The sequence below is a fragment of the Cucumis sativus genome, chromosome 4 (assembly GCF_000004075.3).
Source record: "Cucumis sativus cultivar 9930 chromosome 4, Cucumber_9930_V3, whole genome shotgun sequence".
In the NCBI taxonomy this organism is placed as follows: domain Eukaryota; kingdom Viridiplantae; phylum Streptophyta; class Magnoliopsida; order Cucurbitales; family Cucurbitaceae; genus Cucumis; species Cucumis sativus.
In genome coordinates this window covers 7,152,635-7,176,015 of record NC_026658.2, presented here as the reverse complement: position 1 = coordinate 7,176,015, position 23,381 = coordinate 7,152,635, and the positions used below count along the sequence as shown (strand labels likewise).

General features: G+C 31.1%; 2 protein-coding genes across 2 annotated transcripts; one reads left to right on the top strand and one right to left on the bottom strand.

The window, feature by feature from the left end:
- Positions 1–831: 831 nt before the first annotated feature.
- LOC105435205 (ribonuclease 2) lies at positions 832–13,474 on the top strand. Its single transcript, XM_011655083.2, has 9 exons — positions 832–1,187; positions 1,542–1,570; positions 1,694–1,767; positions 2,335–2,436; positions 2,961–2,964; positions 3,214–3,305; positions 7,090–7,254; positions 7,533–7,602; positions 13,279–13,474. The coding sequence occupies exons 1-9, from the start codon at positions 988–990 to the stop codon at positions 13,335–13,337; spliced, it is 795 nt and encodes a 264-aa protein (XP_011653385.1). The 5' UTR covers positions 832–987; the 3' UTR covers positions 13,338–13,474.
- A 1,350-nt stretch (positions 13,475–14,824) lies between these two features.
- Positions 14,825–18,526, bottom strand: LOC101222931 (hypothetical protein). The gene is made up of 2 exons (XM_004137229.3): positions 17,565–18,526; positions 14,825–15,408 (listed from the first exon to the last, which is right to left on the bottom strand). The coding sequence occupies exons 1-2, from the start codon at positions 18,382–18,384 to the stop codon at positions 15,056–15,058; spliced, it is 1,173 nt and encodes a 390-aa protein (XP_004137277.1). The 5' UTR covers positions 18,385–18,526; the 3' UTR covers positions 14,825–15,055.
- Between the last annotated feature and the right edge of the window lie 4,855 nt (positions 18,527–23,381).

Genomic DNA, 23,381 nt, shown 5'->3' with positions numbered 1-23,381 from the left:
CACTGTTTATAAGCAATTTGACAAACATGAAATAAATTACATAGCCACTAAGAATTGATATTTTCAAGACACATGACAACGTAAATGAGAGAGAAAGGGAGTGACACGTGACAATACTGAATATCTAAACATAATGGAGCAACAACTTTTAATAGTATTTATAATAATAGAGTATTAATTTACATATCAATAGTAAAAATAAGGTTTTGAATCAAAGTGGATATTATTACTTAGAAGTATAGAAATATAAAGAAGTGATTGATTCCAATATATGGAATAAATTAAGTAGTATTAGAACGTTTGAATATTTAAAGGTAGAGGGAAAAAAAGGTCATGAATGCCTGTAATTCCATAACGTAATAATCTATAATCGAACTTTTTTTGAAGAATATGTTTCTTGCAAGTGTAGAAATTCCTAGCTTCATTTTGGAGTTAAACCAATAAGCATCCTATTTATTAAATGATTAAAAGCAACGAAAATAATCTCTCTTTTTTTTTCTTTTTTTTACGCAACAATTGATATATCTATTAATGAGATTAAATACATAGAACATTGATAAATACCTCTTAGTTTCTATTTCTAATAATTTTATGATTTAAAACAATTAACTGTTCATCTTAAAAAAATAGATATGAGTCCTTTATAACATAAAATATTATATATATATATATATATATATACATGTTTTATCTATATTTTGAAATTCTAAATTCTAAATCTTAGACAGATAACAAAATAGGAAAACTATTTTTTTCAAAATTGTTTCAACACTCACATAAACTAAAACTAAACTTAACAATTTGTTTTTAATGAGCTATAGATTCACAAATTGAATAAAAATATTTTTAAAATTATATAAAGTTGCTCCATTATTTATATTTTAGTAAAGAAAAGCACCAAAAACAAAAGACGTTAAGAACCACAGCACCACCCGGGCAGAGTTCCTATCTAAGAAAACATAGAAGAAAAAGAAAAGGCAAAAAAGAATGATAAAAGCGGGGAGTAGGAGGGTGGTGTTTGTAGTAGTTGTTGTTATTGGTATTGTTGTTGTTGTTGTTGACGGTGGGGGCTTCACCGTGGGGAAGGAACAGAGGGAATTTGATTACTTTATATTGGCTCTTCAATGGCCTTCCACTTCATGCACAAACGTAACCGTATGTTGCACCACCAACGCTTGCTGCCGCCGGTCAGTTCTTTTTAATTTCCTTCTCTCCTTCTTCGGTTTTCAAATGTTACACTCTCATTTCTGAACATCAAAAACATCATCTGATCTCTTTTATTAGTATTATTATTTTTGTGGTTCTTCATGTGATAGCCTGACCAAAATATTTCAAGCTGTACCATACTACTTCTTCTATTGTTTTTTTTCATCATCTTTTTTCTTATTCGAACAACTCTTTTAACACTTGTCAACTTCATATTATTAACATTGCTCTTTCTTTTGTTGCATGCATGATATGAGTTTTACTTTCTTGTTACATTCAGAAGTGCAATAATAATAATTAATGTTCTAATTACGATTTTTCTATTGTCTCTCTAGAGCTGTCTCTCCCACTGAATTCACAATACGTAAGTGTGAAGAGAAAAAACTCTTCCTTTAATTCACTTTGATTTTGCTTTGCATTTGGATGTTCATAAGAATTTTATTATCATTTTCATGATTTTTCTAAAAAACAAAGAAAAATTGCGCAGATGGGCTGTGGCCTAAGTACGAAGGAAAAGGATGGCCTTCATGTTGTACTAATGAAACCTTCGATGAAACTCAGGTCTCTCTCTCTCTCTCTCAAATTTAGAGGTTAGGAAGAATTTAAACTAGAGCAATATTTAGATACATGAATTCTTTGTGCATTCTAATCCAATCTCACACACAAAAAAATGTTATTAAAAAAAACGACACATACTATAAGATTGGACAATTGAATGAAATATAAAAGGATACCGAGTACTTTTCTCTGAAATATATATTCTATATTAGTCCTTTTGGTTTCTTTTAAAAAAAAATATCCTCCCTCTTAGTCTTACCTAACATACACAAAATGGACTAGTTAGATGAATCCATAATTTTTAAGATATTCATAAAACAAATAAATATACATTTTAATAACCTTTTGAAAAAAGTACTTATTAATATAGGTTAAAAAAATAGACATGTTTGGTCTGTGAGATAAGAAGGTTCAATTTAAGGAACATATAAAAAAGGGTACACTATTGTTATTGATATCATTAGGGTAATGCTCGCTATATATTTATCCATATGATCTAAAATATAATATACTCATCTCTTCCATATAACCAATAATATATTAACTCTAAACTTTCACTAACACTTGTAGATTCGTTCCCTGTTTGAAGATGTTGACAAGTATTGGCCAACCTATCGGTGTGGTCTTGTAAGCAGTTGTGATAATAGAAAAGGATCATTTTGGGCTCATCAGGTTCATACTTTTCTACCCAAAAATCTACTTTTAGTCCCAAATCTGACAATAATAAAAAAGCTAGCATTCAAATATTTAATGGTAGAAATTGAAGTCACAAACTAATAATACAATTGTTATAATATAATTTCTACCATTATATGTAAGTCTCAGAGTTCAACTCTAACAGTTATACAGGTTTAAGTTTGAGGTATCCTGCCCACTACAATCATACTGAAGAGTAAATTTTACAATAGTTTACACAAAAACATTGTCTGCAAGCAGCTACAGTGATAGAAATGAATGATAATTAATTAAGGACTGAAAAAAGAGATTTTCTCGCAAATGTAGTGAGTTAAAATGTCCCTTTGAAAACTCAGCAACCCTAATCCTATATTGAAATGAAAAATGTATCTTTCTTCATTCTCTATGTCTATTTTTTCTTGCTTTGATCTTATTATAAATAAATTAGAGGCTCAATCCTAAAATTTCTCTCCTTTTCCTTTTTCATGATGGGCCTTTCACATGTTTCCATTGCTGCTCAGTATGGTATGTGTTTTTCTGTCCTTTTTTTTCACCTCTTCCATCTGATCTAATGTTTTTCCTTTCTTTCTTCCATATTCTTCACCCATTCTTAAAGACATTTTTTTAAAGTTAAATATTTACTTATTGAGCAATGAAAGAATAAGTATTTTGAAAATATTTAAAAACACATTTTGGAAAGAAAAAACAAACAGTACATACCATTATACGTGTAACTAATTTTTAGTTCCCTCTGCAACTTTTCTTTTTTTGTAGAGAAGCATGGAACCTGTGGATCGCCTGTAATCCTACAAGAATATGATTACTTCTTGACAACTCTCACCCTTTTCTACAAGTATAATGTCACTGTAAGCAACCTTTTACTAACTACTCTTTATCCTCAATTTGTCTCATTAAGATTGTATCTTTCTTAGTTCACTTCTCTTGAAATATTGTTTATGTTCTTATTCGCGATAAGTTTAACTCTCAAAATATCCTGGTTCGTCTTCGAAAAATCTTATTTTCATTTTTAGAAATGTATTTTTTGTTTAAAAAATATTTGGATCTTCCTCATTTATTCTTTTATTAGTTTATACAAAATTATTGGTATTCTATGAATCCATTCCACTTCACCATTTTAACTCTTATCATCGATTTATTTAATTTCATTACCTAGAGTGAAGCTATGCTTCTTACTTTTTTGCTGAGATTTGATGACATTGGAGTTATTTATTTTAAAGAATAAGTTAGCTCGCTTTGTTTGGCTTTTTGTTTGATTTTTTTGTTTTCTCTTTGTAATAAGGTTTTTGGAAGTTTTTTTTTATTTATTTTTGAATGGTTTACCTCAAATCTTGTACACTCTCAAATTTAGAGTGCAAACAAGTTCTTATTGCTGAAAAGTGAATGATAATACGAACTTTAAAAAATGTTACAAAAGAGGTTTGAGGTAAAACTTTGCTTGCTTAATAATTTCTAAAGATGTTTCTAAGGCATGTTCCTCATCTAAAGTTTGAACGCCTGGGCTACTAAATCAAAGTTAAGTAAACATGTGGATAGTTAATATCATTGAAGGTATCCTTTTGCAAAACCGGAAAAAGAAATAAAAATTAATTTAACTCATCAAAGTTAAACATGCAATAAAAAATGAAGGATTGCTACACTGAATTTTATATATGAGAAAGATAAATGCAAGTACAAGTTACACAAGGAAATGAAACTACAAGAAAGAAATCATAAAACAACGTCACTCCCAAATTTATTCATTCTTTGCATTTTGATCACCAGTTAGAGTATAAGGCAGACTTTTAGATTCAGGTTGGATAAGTTGTTGTAAATGTTAATGGGATGACATGAGCATGTATGCGTTGCACAAATACGTCGTGAATGTAATTCATCAATGTGGAGAAATGCCTATCATGTCACTCTTAAACTAGCCAAACCAAAGTATTAATTAGCCATGACATTATTCCTAGTAATGATCTCCTTAGGTCGCACATCCACCTTGTCCACTTTAGATGCGATCTCGAATTGTTAGAGCTCATCATTTATAGGTCCATTAAGTCCTTCTACTAGCTCGTTATGCATATAAACTTAGTACAAAGTGATCAAAAATTCAAATTGTTAGAATTAGTTGAGAAAATAATAATGAAAAGCGGTAAACATGTGCAACAAAATTACGGATCAATGTTACCCTAATTGCATCTAAGTCATTTAGATATTAACATGCATCACAACCCTTAGTAAGTGAAATTAGGGTTAAGGGAAAAAAACATACCTTTGAAGTCTCTAGATCCTCGTAATCTCCTCACGAACACGAACATGGGACCATCACTATTGTTGACCCTCTATTCTCCTAACTTAGAATTGGATTGTGGAATCCGATAATTGAAAGAATTAAGTAAGAGATAGAAATTGGAGGTGGAATTTAGGGTTGTGAGTTGAGAGGAAAAATTGATTTTGATATAAATTTGTAAGTCAGAATTTAAAAAATTTAACAAAAGTCTTCAAACATTTGAAACGATGTCTTTGAATAACTTAATTGCATGCAGAATTTGAATGTAATAAGTTTATTAAATCACAACACCTAACATTCCACTAACCATTAGTGAAACTAGGGGTGAGCATCAGTACCTAAAAAATTAATCTGAATGACAAAAATCGAACAAATAGACACTCGGTGAAAAAACGATCAACGGTCAGTTTAAGGAAGAGCTTTTCGAAAATTCGAACAAAACTCATCTAAATTATATATTTACCAACCGAGCACGATCAAAATTATATATATATATATATATATATATATATATATATATATATATATATATATATATATATATGCTTTATTTGAACTTAGCATACATATTGCCCCGAAATGTCCCGAGATTAAAGAATTCTTCCATTACTTATTGGATCTTAGGCCTTAATTGTACTGAGATGGTCTGTGAGGAAAGAATTATGTCTTGATTTCATTCGATCTCAGGCAATGTCTCAGGATGAAAGACTTTTGTCTTTAGTAATTTGATCTCAAGCCTTAATTGCACCGAGATGGCCTGGGATGAGATAATTCTACCTTTATTTTATTTGATTCTGGGCACACACTACCCTGAGATGAAGATCTTCTACCTTTAGTTATTTGATCTCGGGCCTTAATTGCATTGAGATGACTCGAGATGAAAGAATTATTGCCTTGAGATGCCCCGGATGAAAGACTTTTGCCTTTAGTTGTTTGATCTCGAACCTTAATCGCACTGAGATGTCCGAGATTAATAAATTGACTAGCAGTTTGACTGTTTGGTTCAAAAACTGTTGGTGGTTGATGGTCGGTTTCTCCTCTTGTAAACTGACCGAGTTGGTTTTCGGTGGCGATTTTTGTACAAAACCACCTTCGCTCGACCGATGATCCCCCTTAAGTGAAACTTAGTGGGCTACATGTTTACATCACATGTAGCCATTTATCCCACTAAGTATTTGTGGGTTTATCCAACAAAATGTTTGATTTTCTACCTAACTATAGTCCAAGGGCAATAGGGTCATTTGACAATTCAAGTAAAAGTCAAAAGTGTTGACTTTTTCAAGTCAGCAATGAACATTTTAACATCTTATCATTTTATTTGTCTTAATTAATTTCGACCTTTTGAGTATGAACCTGTATTCATTTTTTGAAATTCAAATCACATTTGAATACAAAGAGAGTCAAAGTTTAACTTTTAAGTTTGACTTTTGAATGTCAAAAGTCAACATTTTGATTTTTTTTTCAACTTTGACTATTTCCATTATTTTCAAGCTTCCGAATATGAATCTATATTAATACTTTAATATTTAAATCATATTGAAACATAAAGCACTATCTCTAACTTATAATGGATAACCATAACATATATATTTGTCGGTTTTTCTCTCTTTACCTAATTCGAAAAATTCAAATTATCCCAACATATTATTCTAAGTTAATTCCATATGAGCTAGAATAGGAACCTAATGGACCTATAGATCATGGGTTTCAACGATTCGAAATTAACTGGTTAAACACTTTTAGATCGAGTTAATCAAAATTTGTTATTCATGTAAAGGAAACTTTATTTGAAGGTGCAAAGATATAAGTTCTTGGTGAGATGAAGTCTCACTCGTAAGAGGAGCACCTAAAACACTTGGAGAATGAGTCTCATGCTTAGGTGGAGCCTAAGTGCACATCCACTAATATGCACACTCTTAGGGGGAGCCTACAAATATCGAAAGAGAGTCACATTTAGGGGGAGTGTAAGTGAATGTTGGAGAAGTTGAACTATTCATTGTCACTGTAGTTCTATCATTATAGATAATTACATTTTTATGATTGCTCGACATTCTATTAATGAATATATCTTTCCACGAGCACATGCTATCCCTCAAATATACTTAACAGCTCACTAAGTTAGGTTACCAAACCTTACGTGTATATTCTGTTTTTTTTCTGTGTATATCTTTGGTTTTCTCTCAATTCTTGTAATTCCTAGCTTAACAATTCTATTATGTGTTAGATAACCTTTAAATTTATGACTATATATAGTAAATATATTATTGTCATACATATAATAAACATTGAATTTTTTTTCTTCATTCGCTTTTGTATTTCATATATGTCTGCGTTTGAATTTTGATTACGTTAAACCTCAGGAAGCTTTAGAGAATGCTGAAATTGTAGCTTCCGATACCAAAAAATATCCTATTCAAGATGTTCTTAACGCAGTTCACTCGGCTTTCAAAGTAAATCCAAAGCTTGCATGCGTTAAAAAGGGGATTATTAAAGAAATTTATCTATGTTTTGATAAACAGTTTAAGGTATGTTCATGAATCCATATAAAAAATTTCAACCCTTCTTTGATAATTACTTCATTCTATTTTTGTCTTCATCTTTATGAAGGAACATTAATTCGTAGATAAATATAAAAACCATTTTCAAAAAAACTACTAAACAAACGTATATGTGGTGGACAAAGTAATGTGTTTACAATCTAATTTTTTAAAAGTAAATAAGGTTTAAGCTATTAGTTTTCGTAGAATTATTTGTAATAACTATATATGATTAGTTGATGGAAGTAAATATTTACTCATGGCAGCTACGTGATTGTGATGCTACAAAATCATGTCCCAAATCTGTTAAACTCCCAAAATTTCATAAGCCACATGGTAAGCTTCTTTTTCTATTAAAATTCTAAATTCAAAACACATGCTATTATTCTCCACTACATGACTAAAGATGGCATCATTTGAGTGAATAATCACACACATATGAACCTATTGCGGGTGAATTTTAGCATACCCAAGAGAATCTATGGAACCCGAAGTGAGCCTTAATAAGTTTAGTAGTAGCTCAGTGGATCTATGCGATGAGCCTAAGCAAGATTAGTTAAAGCTCAGTGTGAGCTCAATAGACCCATAAGATGAGCTTAAGAGATGCACGTAGCTTAGAGAAAACTTAATAAAAACATCCATGAGAGAAAGTCTGGATAGCTCAGTGGGACCCATGAGGTGGGCTTAATATAGAAGCTGGAAGGAGTTTAGGAGAGTGCTTAAGAGCACCATGGGGGTAACAAGTTAGTGGAACTCATAGGGTAAGCTTAAAAGAAGCTCATAAGAGTATAAGAGAGCTTAGAAGGAAATAGAGCACCCATGGGGAGTGCTAAATAGCTCCATGGGACCTTAAGGTAAGCTTAATAGAAGTAAGCTCATAGGAACTAGGAGAGAGCTTAAGATGAGCTCAATGAAACCTAAGAGAAACCCTAATGAAAAGAGCCATAGGAGAAGGACCGACAAGGAAGATCCTAGCCTCCTAAGAGGAGCTCACAAGAGGAGGACCTACTAAGGAAAACCTAACCTCCTAAGAGAGGAGGGGACCCATAAGGAAAAACACTCTTAGAGCAGTACCAAGAAGAGCTTAGAGGACCCAAGGAAGAAGACTTCTAAGTCATTGAATGTTAAACTGTTCGGATTACAAATGAATAATTGTCATAAAGAGAGATGTTAGGAGCATTCATAGGTAAGTTATAGTAGTAGTGTAACTACCCCGAGGGTCATAAATGGAGCATTATTAGCTCAACAATCATGGAAGTTTAAAAAACACAATTATGACTTCAACGTCAGTTACGAATTACCATATTATAGAAATGACCAAGTCCATTGGTCGAAGATATGCAAAAAATACGCTTAATTACACTTGAAGAGGTTGGAGAATTCTAACATAGAGGGCCATGATCGATAAAAGGTTAACCCTAGGTGGAAATGATAAAAGGACAACGACATTCAAACTCAAGAAAGTGATTGAGTGCCAAATGTTAGTCTAGAATTCCCTGGACTGGTAGTTAGTTAAAAAACATAGGTCGAAGATCGTGAGTTCAACTTGAGCAATCTAACCTAGACACAAACTTGCGATATCTCATAAAACAAATGCAAAAAACATCAATTGGAGGAAGATAAAAATGTTTATAGTCACCCGTAGGTAGTTGAATTACAAAAAATCAAAAACAAGTTGAGAAACATAAAGCGAGCTCAAGATCAAGAACGATTAAACCTAGAGAATTTGCTTGATCAGTTGGATCCCTCCTTCAATAATGAGATCATGCAAGATGGGGTGCCCAGCATGAGCAGAGCCTTACAGAGACTTTGGGCACACTACAAAAGTATAAGATGAAACTCAACCTTACTCGATGTACCTTTGGAGTAACTTCAAGAAATTCATAGGGTTTATGGTCAATCAACATGGTTTAAGGAAAATTGTGAGAAAACTTGAGCAACGCTGAAGATGGGATCACCACGAACAATGAAGTAGCTATAACGCCTGAGTGAAAATATTGTAGCCTTAAATCAGTTTATGAGTAGGACAACGGATAAATGTTTCCTTTTCTTTAAAGTCATAAAAAAGAAAGCTAACTTTGAGTGGATGGAGGAGTGGGAGCAAGCATTTAAACTATTAAAAGAGTACTTAAGTTCAAGTTCGCTTCTCTCTAAGCCTACTCTGATAAAGGATTTTTTCCTATACCTAGCAATGTCTGACACAATAGTGAGTTTAGTTCTGATCAAGGAGGTCGAGGGCCATCAGAGTCTAGTGTACTACCCTAGTAAGGCCATAATCAATGTTTAAATGAGGTACACTAAAGAGAAGTTGGCACTTGCATGCGTTAGTAATCTCTACCTAAAGATTTCGTCTATACTTCCAAACACACAAAGTGATGTGCTCATCAATTTTCCAACTAAAGGAAATACTTCAACAACTTGAAGCCTTAAGTCGAGTAATAAAATAGACCATAGAACTTAGTGAATGTGATAATAGATACTGTTGACATGCGCAGCGGAAAACAAGATCAATTTTACCTTAATTTCATATAATCCTATTATAAATTAACATGAATTACTGCCTTAATTAAAATAAAATTATGGTTAATGAAATCCATACCTTTGAAGCTCTCAATTGCTCATAGTCTTTTCAAGATCTCGAATCGGACCACCACTAGTGTTGACTAGCTATTCTTCAAAATTAGAATCGAGTTGCGAGACCCGATGAGTGAAAGATTTGAGAGAGAATTTAAGATGAAAATGAGGATTATGGTTGAAAGAATTTTAGTAAGTTTATTTATAAAGAAAAATAAACTCATTTTGCCAAAAAAAAAATTAATAAATTGAAAATTCACCCTTTAAATAGAGAAAATACATGCAACTATTACCATGAGTTTCCACTTAACCCACTAAAGAGTTAGTGAAAGCGCGCTTGCTATCATCACCATCAGCTTCCACTTAGTCCACTAATAAGTTAGTGAAAGTGCCTTTGGTGTCATCACCATGAGCTTTCATCTATCTCATTTAGAGTAGTGAGTTTATCCAACAAAATGTTGGATTTTTCCATTAATTTTAGTCCAAGGGTAAAATGGTCATTTGATCATCAAGCCAAAGTCAACGGTCAACATTTTTACTTTTTACCATTTTTTTCGTCTTGACTAATTCTAACTTTCTGAGCATGAATCTGTATTTATTTTTCTGAAATTCAGATCACTTTTGTATATATTGTCAGTCAAAGTTTGACTTTTCAAAGTTAAAATTCAAACTTTGATTTTTTACAACTTTAATCATTTTCATCATTTTCAAGCTTCTGATTATGAATCTACATTCATATTTTTTTATATTTAAATATATTACATATATTTGTGAGTTTCTAAACTGATAATCGAGTGTTATATCACTTATACTTGTCAGTTTCTCTCTCCTTACGTAATTCGAATTATTCGAACTAATCCAACCTACTGTTTTAAGTTAATTCCATATGAGCTAGTGGGGAAAGCTAATGGACCTATAGATCTTGCGCTCCAACAGTTTGAGATTAACTAAGTAAATCCTTTTAGATCGAGCTAATCAACATTCATTAACAAACGGGTCATTCCACTATAGTCTCGTAGTTGCACTGTCTTCACTGTAAATACATTTGTGTCCATCTCATATAACCATTATTGGTAAGTTAGTCCTTCACAAGTTGTTCATAACCTCTATTGGCTCAAAATACTGTTTTATTCCCAAGATTACACCTTGCTTCTTAACTTCCACTGATCTAGTATTGAACAACTGGTTTAAGGTCCAAATTAAACTAAATCTCTCTCGTGCCAATGAGAGGGTGGGGCCCCTTGTTTAAGACCTGGGTTCATTCTTTAAGGGAACAATCTATCTAATATCCTTAAAGCAGGTAGGAGCAAATTTCGTCTTGCACTCTATGTTCTCAGCTATCCACATGGTCTTATCCCTTAAATGGAAATCTTATTGGACCAGTATTTTTTAGTTGCTCTCACCTATGTAGATCTAAGAAGTTCATAGTTAGCTTAGAATTAAGATTAAGTTACTTGGGTCATTAATAATCGAAATAGTCAGTTTTATACAGTCAACAGTGTTATAACATAAAAGTGACTATTTCATGATTCAAGTATTATGTAAACTCTTTATATAAGATGCTCCACTTTAATGTCTCCATATGATTGATTTAGGATCACATCGTTTGTACAAACTACAAAGCGGATCACATCCATAGTGTCCCTAAAATAAAGAGTCCAACTTTATTCATATACTATAGACCGTTTAGGGCGCTATATACTTAAACTTGATTCACGTTTATGTCTGACATAAAATTCAAGATTACTCAGGATAGCCTCGGGACTTTAGTTTATTATATTCAAAATTATAGTATTCAATTTAACTAATAATTCCACGATAACAACATTATTGAATAGAATATGATTTTAAGCTACATATTACGAGTTTTATGACATAAATTCCAACATGCAAGATACATTTTCACCAACGTACATTCATCAAGGCACAAGCTATGGTGGACTTGAGACCATTTAAGTATGCTTGACGGCACCACAGACTGTAGTATGTGATAGGCACTCATGGATGCTATATGTAGACAAATCATCTAATTAGAGAAGGTACAGAGCTAGACTACTGTTAGTGTCCCTAGAGAAAGCGGTTTGAGTATACCCTACGATTCATGTTTTGAGCATCTAACAATGACGTCGAGTATGAGGCATTATTAGTAGGACTACAAAATGGCAGCATAATTTGAGGTCACCAACCTCACCATTTTTAGTGATTCACAGCTCATTGTCAATTAGATGGAAGATACCTACCAAACTAGAGAGCAATGTATGACAGTATCTAGCCCAAAGTGAAGAAGTTGCTAAGTTCATTTCCCAAATATGGAATTTAACAAGTTTCGAGTTCGTAGAATTCCAATGCAGATTCTCTGGCACGATTAGCAGCGACGACTTATAAGACAGAGTTGAGTCAAACTATATCAATAGAGATCATAGAACTTCCAACTATTATGGCAGCAGAAGAAATGGATCTGAAAAAGTCATATCCAGGGCTCTCGAGCGCATATGGATGGATCAACTTATAGACTTCATTGTGAAGGGAAAGCTTCTAATGGATAAAGCAGAAGTGCAAAGATTAAAGGTTTAAAGTGACCCAATATATTGTGTGATGGACGATTGTCCAAGAGAAGATTCTCCCTTCCAAAGCTTAAATGCATAGCACTTGATGTAGCAAACTATGTTCTAAGAAAGATCCATGAAGGCATTTGTTGATATCACTCGAGTGCGTGATCTCTTGCATAAAAAATAATCCGCCAAGGATATTATTGGCCAAGAGGTACATCATGTCCTATGATTAATGGCAATGATTTGCAATAGTGTTCAAGCAACCTTCTAAGCTACTCACAAGGATCATGATTCCACAATCGTTCAAGCAATGGGACACTGCCCCCATAAGACCCTTACTGCTTAGGAAAGTGCAAACCAAGTTTATAGAAGTCATAGATGATTACTTTACCAAATATGCTGAGGTGGAGACATTAGCAATGATAATAGAGAATAAAATCAATGACTTTGTATGGAAGAGCCTAGTGTGTCGGTTCAGTGTTCCCCATGTTTTGACTACAGATAATGGACGACAATTCGATAATGTAGCTTCTGCAAAACTATTTTACCAAACAAATATGGCTATTCAAATATACTCCAAAACATCTATAACTGTGGGTATCTAAATATTTCGCCTATCTGCATCCCAAAAACAAAAAAGAAATATAGTTTCTTTGTATTGTGGTATTGGAGTGATTTCAAATTTATATCCAAATTTTAAAATAAATAAATTTCAAAACATGGTTTCTGTTTTTCTGAATTTGAGTAAGAACTGAGATAATGTTTGGATGTGAAATATAAAAAACATGAAAAATGATGATATGTGAAAAGCAATTTTGAAAAATCAAATATTTATCCAAGGGGTGTAAGTGTAACCACATATATGTTAAATCATTTGCCATTGCAGAGCCTGACGTGATTAAGAGAGCAATCCCAATAGTGATTGATATTGAAGAAATTATGTAGCTTCATTTTGAGCCTTTGCAAAAGATTAGAAATATATCCTTGAAGAAACTATGCAAATTTTAATTTTTTTTTTTATTGTAAATGTTTCACAATTACCGCCACAAAAAATTTAAACTTTCATTTGGTTGAATTGAATTGTGTGAATAATTAAATGATAGAAAAACAAATAAAAAGAACATTGTAATGTCAAGTAAATGAAAATTAATAGTAGTAATTGTCATAATATTAATTATACATCATATAAGATATGATCAATAGACCATACCAAAACTAGAGATTAATTAAATTTAAACAAGATTATATATATATATATATATATATAAAGCAAATGAAAGTTTCCTGGAGGAATATAGTATGTAGGGTCAAAGTATTATTTAAGCAATCAAAGTTTCTAAGTCGTCACCTTTGTGTTGGAGAGATATCCTTTGAGTTTGAAGTAGTTTGAGGCTCCTAACATCTTCATATGTCACAAACTATGTAAGAAATATGAAATTAAAACTACAAATACCTTGGCCTCTAACATGTTCAAATGTGAGGGACTTTGAGATATTAGGGGATATTAGATGATTTCAACATTAATTTGACGTATCTAAAATTATATTCATATGAACATGTGCTCGTTATATAAAATCTTGCCTCCAACGCTAATAAAAACAATTTTAATAAGAATATGAAGAGAGAAAATGTGTATATTAAATATGAGAGCTAGAAAGAGTGATATGGGAGAAGATAAACATAATATAATATCTATGAAAAAAAAAACCAATTATAAGATAAGGTCCATGAGTTGAAACTTTATTTCATTCAATAACTCACATTTACTTTGCAATAAATTACAACATAACTTTCAAGGAATAAAGGGTTGCAATAAAGTGCAGAGTCCCATACCATGTATTATATAATTTGTTTCATTAATAGTTAATTGGTAAATTATTAACTTCATATATGTTGAAAATTTGGAAACAAATTAATGTCTTGGATTCACATCTTTTCCTCTTAATTCCAACTTCCATTTCAGGTTTTTCTTCTTCATTTTCCTTCTCTTTCATCTCCCTCCATATTAGGGAACTCCCACAATTGTGTCCTATTCTTAGATCTGATATTGGAAAATGACTTCTTTTTTTTTTCTTTATATATATATACACAATGTGAATTAATTGTGAATTGTTTTACCAATTCTTGCTCCAATATTGTGGTGTAGACAGTTTAACTCAGGAATCATGACCAACTAAACAATTAGAGTAATTGATTACTTGAAAAAACTTAATAAAGTAAAATATGAAGTATGAAATAAATCTCTAGGAAAGGAAAAGCCTTGTCAATCTCCACACCACTTTTTAGCCATTTCAAAATGGTTTATAAAACACTCTCTTTACCTTCAAAAAATCATTTTAGAATAGGTTCTTACATCACTTCAAGAACATTTTTGAGATTATTGGACACATGAAATCACACAGTTTCCAAGTTTGGAATAACTTCAATCATAGTTTTGAAAGGAAAAAACGAAATAAATTTTTTGTTCCAATAAAGTGAGAGAGGTGATGAATGATTCACCTATTGGTGAATGATATATGTCTTAAATAGTTATGTTCATGTTAATCAATCTCCTAACAAGTAAAATACAATATATAACTTTGAAATTGCATTTTAAACTTCTATCAAATACTAACAGCTTTTCTAACAAAAGGTTATATATTTTACTTGGAAAGGTAGTATTATTACTGATCCTGGTGGATCAAAAGCTTGCGAGAGGCGCTATACCACCGAGCGTACGACGCGTGGAGATTCGGCCAATCAGAGGAGGACAAGTAAGTGAAATTGTGGAGCCACAAAGCCAAAACTTGCTCTTGTTCATCTTGTTGCAATGTTCCTATCATCTCCTCCAACCCTAACTCCAACTCTCGCCGTTCTCCGATGCTGAGGATGGGCGCATCAGTCCCGCTGCTGCCTCTGCATAGCAATGGAAGCCATGAAATCAGCATCTTCAACTTCATCTGCATTTGCTGCTGCTTCACACTCTCTTCTTCATCTTCATCCTTTCCCATTTCTCGGCATTGCTTGAACAAGAATACTACACATACAATCATATGTTGCAACTGTTAGATATGAAAAAAAAAAAAAAAAAAAAGTAAAACTCCAAAATTTTCTCTTCCTTTCCTTTCTTTTACCCTTATCTTTGGTGTATCCCAAACTATCTCTACTTTGTGCAATTAAATTTTGTATTTTCTTTTTTAAAGAAGTTGAATTGTTATTTTAAACTATAAGCCATATATAAAAATGTATAGTATAATAACATATTCAAACAAAAGAAAAAGATGACTTAAAACAAGAACTTAACAAGAAACACAAAGGCAACCAAATTATAAAGAAAAAATAATTAATCTCTGGTGTTTTTACTCATGAAATACAAATGGTAAATGAAACAAAACAGTCTCAACAATAACTTCTAAGGTATACCCATTACTGTCTTTTTATTGAAAAGGTTTAGTAAAAGGATTGAGACAGACCCATAAATCTTTCATTTTCATTTTATTGGGAGGGGGGAGGGGAAGAGACAAAAATCTCTCACCATCGTCATCAAGTGGTTGAAGCTTTTATGAAAATATAAATTTGTTTTAAAATAAATAAAAAGGAAAACATAGTAAACGGACGCTAACATGAGGATGAAATTTGTGGGAGTAAAACCAAAGAGATGCCAACAAACAGAAAGAGAATTATAATATTAAATTTACATAACTTGTGGAATCGCATATTCCAATTACTTCGCAGCCACACACTTATACTTTCACTTTCATGTTTGAAAAATAACAAAGCTGTACTGATTTGCCTCATCATAATTTCAAATTTCAAACATAATTACACATATATCACCAAATATCTTCAACCAATTCAGTGCAGGTATTGGCACATCCCCAAGCAAAACACTCTAATAAATGAACCTATTTAATGTACAACCTGCTTTTCCACGAAATATAATGATATGCTTTTAGAAACAGATAGTATCGACATCTCTACTCAGTAAATTGTTTGAAAGACGGGGTATTGAAATGACTTTTTTGAGGTAAATACACAAAAGAAAAAAAAAACTATTTAAAAGTTGCACCATCCTCAAAAGTTCTAACCATTCTCAAAAGTTCTAATTATGTAAGCCAAATCAAATCTATTCTTATATATACTTTTTTTTTTAATAAAAAAAATGTATCTTAAACTTTGTATTTGCATAAAAATGTCCTCCAAAGGTTTTTAAAATATCTTTTAAATTTTCAAAAAGAGTACTTTTAAGAGGTAATTTTTTTTAACTTTTAAAAATTTTGAGGTATTTTTAACCTAAACCACAAAACAACATTTTCTACAATTTCATCTTTCATGAAATATTTATAACCATCATTATTAATTCACATGGATCTAAGATTACCAACAAAAAAATTATAATACAACTAAATTTATAGGCTATGTACATAAAAAAAGATTATCATGAATATTAAAAGTAACTATTTACATTCGAGAACAAAAAAAACCACATAAAAACTCATTATGTTATAAAGTTGGATACAGTGACGGATCCAGAAATTTTATATAGGAAAATCGAGCACTACATAATAAACATACTAAAAAATATTTAAAAAAATATATCGACATTTCACTGATACTCCAATAACATTCACTATATTTGTAGCAATAAGGAAATACCGACAATTTTCATATGATTTTTTGTAATGTAAATATGTGAATTTAAAATTCATATTAAAAAATAATATTAATACATTTTTCATGAAATAGTATTGAGAGAGTGGAAGTTTGAATCACCGACTTTGTTGCATTTTTTTTAATTATTTTATATATCTTGTAATTGAAATTCAAAATTAATATTAAAATACAAAAACTAGATAATTTATCTATTTTACCACCTCTTACCATTTCTCAACAAAAAAAAAAAAAAAAAGTAAATTTAAGAGCATAGAAAAGGAAAATTACAAAACATATGATTATAGGTAAAAATTGAGTTGAAGTATTAAAATTGAAAATCAAAATTATATAAGGGTATAAATTGTAAGAAATCATTTCTACATTGAAAGATCTAATTGTAATACCGTAGAAATTTGAAGACCAAATTTCTTAAATTAAAAGTTTTAAGGGTATGATTGGAACTAAAATTATATTCCAATATTGGTTTTTTGCAATTTAAAATGAAAATCAAAGAAATATAAATAGAAAATAGAATAATACCTGCAACTTTAACTAATGAGGCCTGCAGCCGTGGCTCCGCCGAGAGAGAGAGTCTTCCTAACTGAGTCGCTGAAGCCCACCGCCCACATACCTCATTCCCAAAACCGCAACTCACCATTTTTTGAGCTAACCACAGCACCTCCGCTGCCAATTTCTCCACCGAGCTTCCGCTCTGATTCCCCACCTCCCTCACCCTCCCGAACCGGCTACAAGCCGATTCTCCCAGAAACCGAACCGCCCTCACAACCCGACCCAACCCAAACTCCACCGGCCCGCCCACAGACCCCCCACCACCACCATTCTCTCCGTCGTTATCCTCCTGACAAAACCCTCGCTCTATCATCCCGGCTTCAATCAGACCAATACTCCGATCAAACGCCGTTGAAAGAACCACACGATTGACCTCCCGAAGCTCCTCAATCCCTTCCCAGTGATTCTCATCAATCAACTTCTCCGCCAACGATCGTACCACTTCGTACTTCCGAGAACTCACCGGAATATGGCTAATAATTGACAGCAATTGCGTTAGAGCTCGAGAAACCCCTAAATCCCCGCTTCCGCCTGTACCGTAACTCCCATCTTTTGGGGATTTTAAAGGGTAGCAATCATCGGAAACCGTATGGATCGAAGGGAACAGAGAAGGAAGCAAACGGAGGAAGAAAAGGAAAGAGGAGATTATAAGGGCATGAATAAGCTGGAGAAGTTTGTATTTCTTTGACAAATTAATGAGAGATTTATCGGCAAAGACGAAGAGAGAGGTGGCTAGGTTACGTAGAAGAAGCGGAGCAAGGGTGGTCGGAGAAGCTTCGGCTATACCCATGGTGGTGATTGTAGGTAAATTTCCGGCGGAGGGTTGTTCTGTTTTTAAAACAGAACAAGGAAGGTGAGAAGAGCCGAAGAGGAAATCGCTTCCTCTGTTTTCTTTGCCACTTTGGCCCTTTTTTACTTTCTATATAATCTTTTAAACCTATATCTCTTTTCTCCCGTTTCATTGGAAATCCGAAATTCTTTGCTTTTAGAATTAAATTACAATTCCATTTTTTGAAAAAAATTATTACTATTATTATTATTATGAAAATTGTCAAAAATGGTAAAATAAATAAACTATTTATACTTTATTCCAAATGTGTAATAGTTTACTTTGTTGTATATGTGTAATAGTTTATTTTGTGGTTTATTTGGTAGAGAGGATAAATAATTTGTAATTTTTTATTATTTAACCCCTTATGGCCATTTGTTTTTTTAAAAAAAAAATGTTTAAAGTTGTTTGTTGTTCTTTTCTAAATTAAAAGAAAACACCTAAACTTTTTTGGTAAATCATTTTTTTATTTATTCTCTAAACTTTTACTTTTTAAAAACAATATATTTTAAAAAATATACATAAAATAAGCTTTTTCTTAATTGGAAATTAAAAATATACATGTTATATATTATGAATTTGAAAGTAAAGAATAAATTTTTAAATAACGCCTTTGATTACGTTTTAAAAATGAAAGAAAAAGAAATGCAGCTCACTTTAACCTTGAGATTAGGAAGGAACCATAATAGTATTTCAACCTATATGAATTGTTTTATTCTGGCATGTCTTTTGGTGATACTGAGAGTCTTTAAGAGTTCATGAAAGTTTTGTCGATTTTCCTTCCAATTTGTTATCTTGGTTTGCCTCTAATCTCGAAGAGTCTCCTATATTGGTTGTCTTCCTCTTTTGAAAAGAGTTGCTCTGTATTGACGTAGAGTTGGTCAATTATGGCTCCATTTTATGCGATGGTTACAACTTATATATTTGTTATGTTCTTCAAAATTTTCAAGTTAGTTGAACTATTGTTTGTGTTTTTCCCTACAAAAGTTGTTCAAGACTTTTGATAAGTTACTGCATTCCTATTTTTGGAAAGAAAAGTTTAATAGTGTTTGTAGGACAAAAGGATCGGTTCAAATGTTTGCTTCCCATGTTGTGAAGGTGGTGTTGTCATTGGTCATATTCCTACTTGGAATGTTTATGTTGTCATGCAATTATTGTGGCTAATTGTGATTCAACCAAGGTCGTCGTTGGTCACCTAAGTGAGGCTTAATGTTTGCGAGATCAAACTATAGGGGCAATTCATGCCTCTAGTTCTTCATCTTGGTATTAGAGGTCATCGTTTGTGTTTAGGACAACTCACAATACTTTAATACAATTTTTTTTTTTTTTTTGAGGGGAGAGGGATGGGTGGTGTTGTTCAATTTGATATGACAGTTAGTTATAGATAAAGGTCATACATTATAATGGTTTAACGTTGCAATTTATTTAGATGTTACTATTTCACTTCATTTTAAAGGTGGGTGTTTTCCTACATGTTTATGGGACTTGGGGTTGGTCTTCTGATACTAAAGAGCTAGTTCAGCTCTCTACACAAATAGATTTTATTAGGGCACTGATTGATCTAAGATGATAGTTAATATGGCTTCCTTGTTGTTTTAGCACGTGTTTTCAATTGCAAGCTCTTGGGAGCCTTTGCACTCTAAACATCCTATGGTTCCTCGAGTTAGCCTTATTTGGAGGTAATATCCCAAAACATTCATTTATTATATAGCTTGTTATTCTAAATCAGTTAGAATCGTGTGATTGCATTAGTAGGTTAATTATATGTTGATATCCCTAATGATTTTGTTGTGTGCACTAGTAGGGTTAAGTTTAGGACCATTTATTTTTAATTGTCCATTTCGCTAGACTATTTGGGAGGATGTACTTTCGTGGGAGGAGCATTCTCCCACTGGATCTTTGGTTGAGATACAAAGCTCAATTGATTCATTATTATAGTGTAGATCAGCAATCGAAACATAAGCTTTGAAGGGTTGCTTGTTGTGTTATCATATTTTGAGCTCAATTGATTTGTTATTATAGTGCATAATAGCACTTGAGGCATCAGTTTTGAAGAGTCGCTTGTTGTGTTATCATATTTGACGCGAGTGTAACATACATGTCCATAAAGCTACCTTATATCGTTTTCAGGAGAGTTCTTCTATTTAAGACATTTTTTTCTTGAAGTCATAAATATGTTTTTAAAATTATTTTTGTGTTGGGCAGATCTTTTTTTTATCATACTTTGTTGTGGTTTGCTTTTGTTTGTGTGTTAGCATCTAGGTTGGGAGATCATTCTTTGTTGTTAGTAATTCAAGACATTTGTAAAAAGAAAAAAAATACATTTTCAATGCTCTTGATATTACTTATACTTGAGGAGACATCTTAGAAGAGAATTAGGTTAATTTACGTAAATGTAACAAAACATCTAAATATTTACGGTCTATATAACAGAATAAGAAAAACCTATGAAGTTCAATTATTTTTTCATAAATTTCATATATGTCCCTTATTGTGAGATGAGTTGTGTACTTCTTCACTTTTTCTTCTTTTTTTTTTTTTTTTTTTTGCGATTTATTCATCTTGTTTCCAATTTATTGATCTCCTCTTTTAGATTTTCTTCGACGTTTAGAGTTTGATGTTTAAAGTATAAATTTTATTGTTTAAATCTAACAACCATATATATTGTATTACACGATTGTTAGATTTGAAGATTTTCACGATCACTTACATTGGACTACACAATCGTTTATCATAACCAACACGATCGCTTACCATAACTAACACGATCGCTTACCATAATCAATATGATCCCTTACCATGGTCAATACAATTGTTTAAAGTATATTATTTCACTGCATGATTTTCTACTCTGGCATTGTGATTAGATTATATAATACAATCATTTATGTTTGAAGCTTTTCCGCCACCGTTTAGAGTTTATTATCTAATTGTTCGAATTTTTGATGTCTAACCCCATAGTTTAAAATGAACTACATAATCGTGTATCATGATCTAAACCATCGTTTAGATTGTAGTACACAATCACCTAAAAGAACATTACTCGCTCCTATGTAGCTGATTAATCGCATGTTGACTATGATATTTTTTGTATTTCATATTGTAGGCTTGTTGAATTTTTTTCTTTTTCAAAATTGTTCTATACAGTGTATATGTTTTACCGGTTTGTTATATTTTAAAAAAAAAAAATCAAAGAATTAAGTACAAAAGGTTAAAAAGTCAAATCAAACAAAATTAATTAATTAATAATATAATTAGAAAGTAAATTTGTGGCAATCAATAAAGTTCTACCAATTCCCAAATTGTTACTCATCATTCAACTTACAATAATCTATTTTTATGTTATCTAAAGTTTATGTGTTTGGAATGGTTTTAAAAGGAATAAAATTATATATATTTTATCATATTAAACTCATTCTAAAGATACATTTTTATTGAGTGATGTATGATTTTATATTTAATTCTACATTCTTAAATGTAGTATTTATACCCTAAATTTTGAATTATTAAAACCATTTTTAAAATAATTTTAAACGTGACAAAGTATTTTTTTTTTTTTACTTTCAATCATCTCTTAAATGTTTTTCTTTACAAAAATATTAACTAAATTATTGCATTTACACTTAACTAATTTCTCTAGCTAAGATATGACTCACATATAATTAACGTCTATTTATCAACAAAAATTTCATATATTCACTCGTAATTCAACCAATTGTTAGTTACACATTTATACGAATATTTATTGGATTCAGTACACACCAACTTCGTATTAGTCAATGTGTTTATAAGGTATGTAGTTTATACTATGGAAGTGTGGATTATTTTTTCATACACAAAATGACATATTACTATTTGATTATATGTATCATTTTACAATTTATAGGTTTAAAGAAAAGTTTAAAGCAAAACTAAGTTTCATGTTACCTTTTAGAAATACTTTTATGTCGTCATGCATGATATTCTTACTTTCTACTTTTAAATTGTAAGTAAATTCTGATTTTCATATAAATGGGTTGATGTTAATTAAGTTGTAAATAAATTTTGCATTAGTTCTTAAAAACGTAATTATGAAGACAAAGAATTCAAAGGAAACATAATTCTAATTCATGCTTTTTAGATATATGTGTTTGGAGTATATTCAAAAATTAAATTTCAATATATTAAACACTTTTTTAAAACCATTTTCAATATATGCATTTTGAAATATATTTATACTATAAAACTAATTATAATTACTATATAAACTACTAATATTTTAATTTATGACAAGGTTTGGATTGAAAAATGTAAATAATTATTATTTGAAAAACGCGTTTGTTAATGACGAAATTTTGAATTTAGTTTTTATTTGGTTCTTAAATTTAAAATTTTTAATATTTAATATTGATAGAAGAGAAACTTAAAATAGTTAATTAAGTTTCATTATTATTATTCTAATACTCTAGATATAAATATTTAAATTGCTTGTTCAATGATAAGATAAGTTGAGGTTAAAAGTAGTGTAAAATTTTAAAAGGGAGGGCTCGAGTTTAAACAAAATTCAAATGTGAAAAGTAAATTTTATTTTGAAACCTAAGGATAAAATTGAAATCAAACTCGAAATTGAAGTATAACATTTTGAACCTAATGATTAAATATAAACTAGGTCCAAAATGTGGGGATCAAAGAGATATTTTCTCCTTACTATTTTGTAATACTCTATAATATTAATATATTATAGATGATATATAGTACATATTTTAATTTAACAAATTAAAAATAATTGGGTTTCTAACTTAAAATATTATATTTGTTAGAAACATTTCAAATATAGTAAAATGAACTAAAATATTTATAAAACATACAAAAGAATTACATTTAATTTATTGTTAATAGACACGAATAAAAGTATATATATTATATATATATATATATATATAAAACATGTGGTTGCTATTATTAAAATATGAATCCAA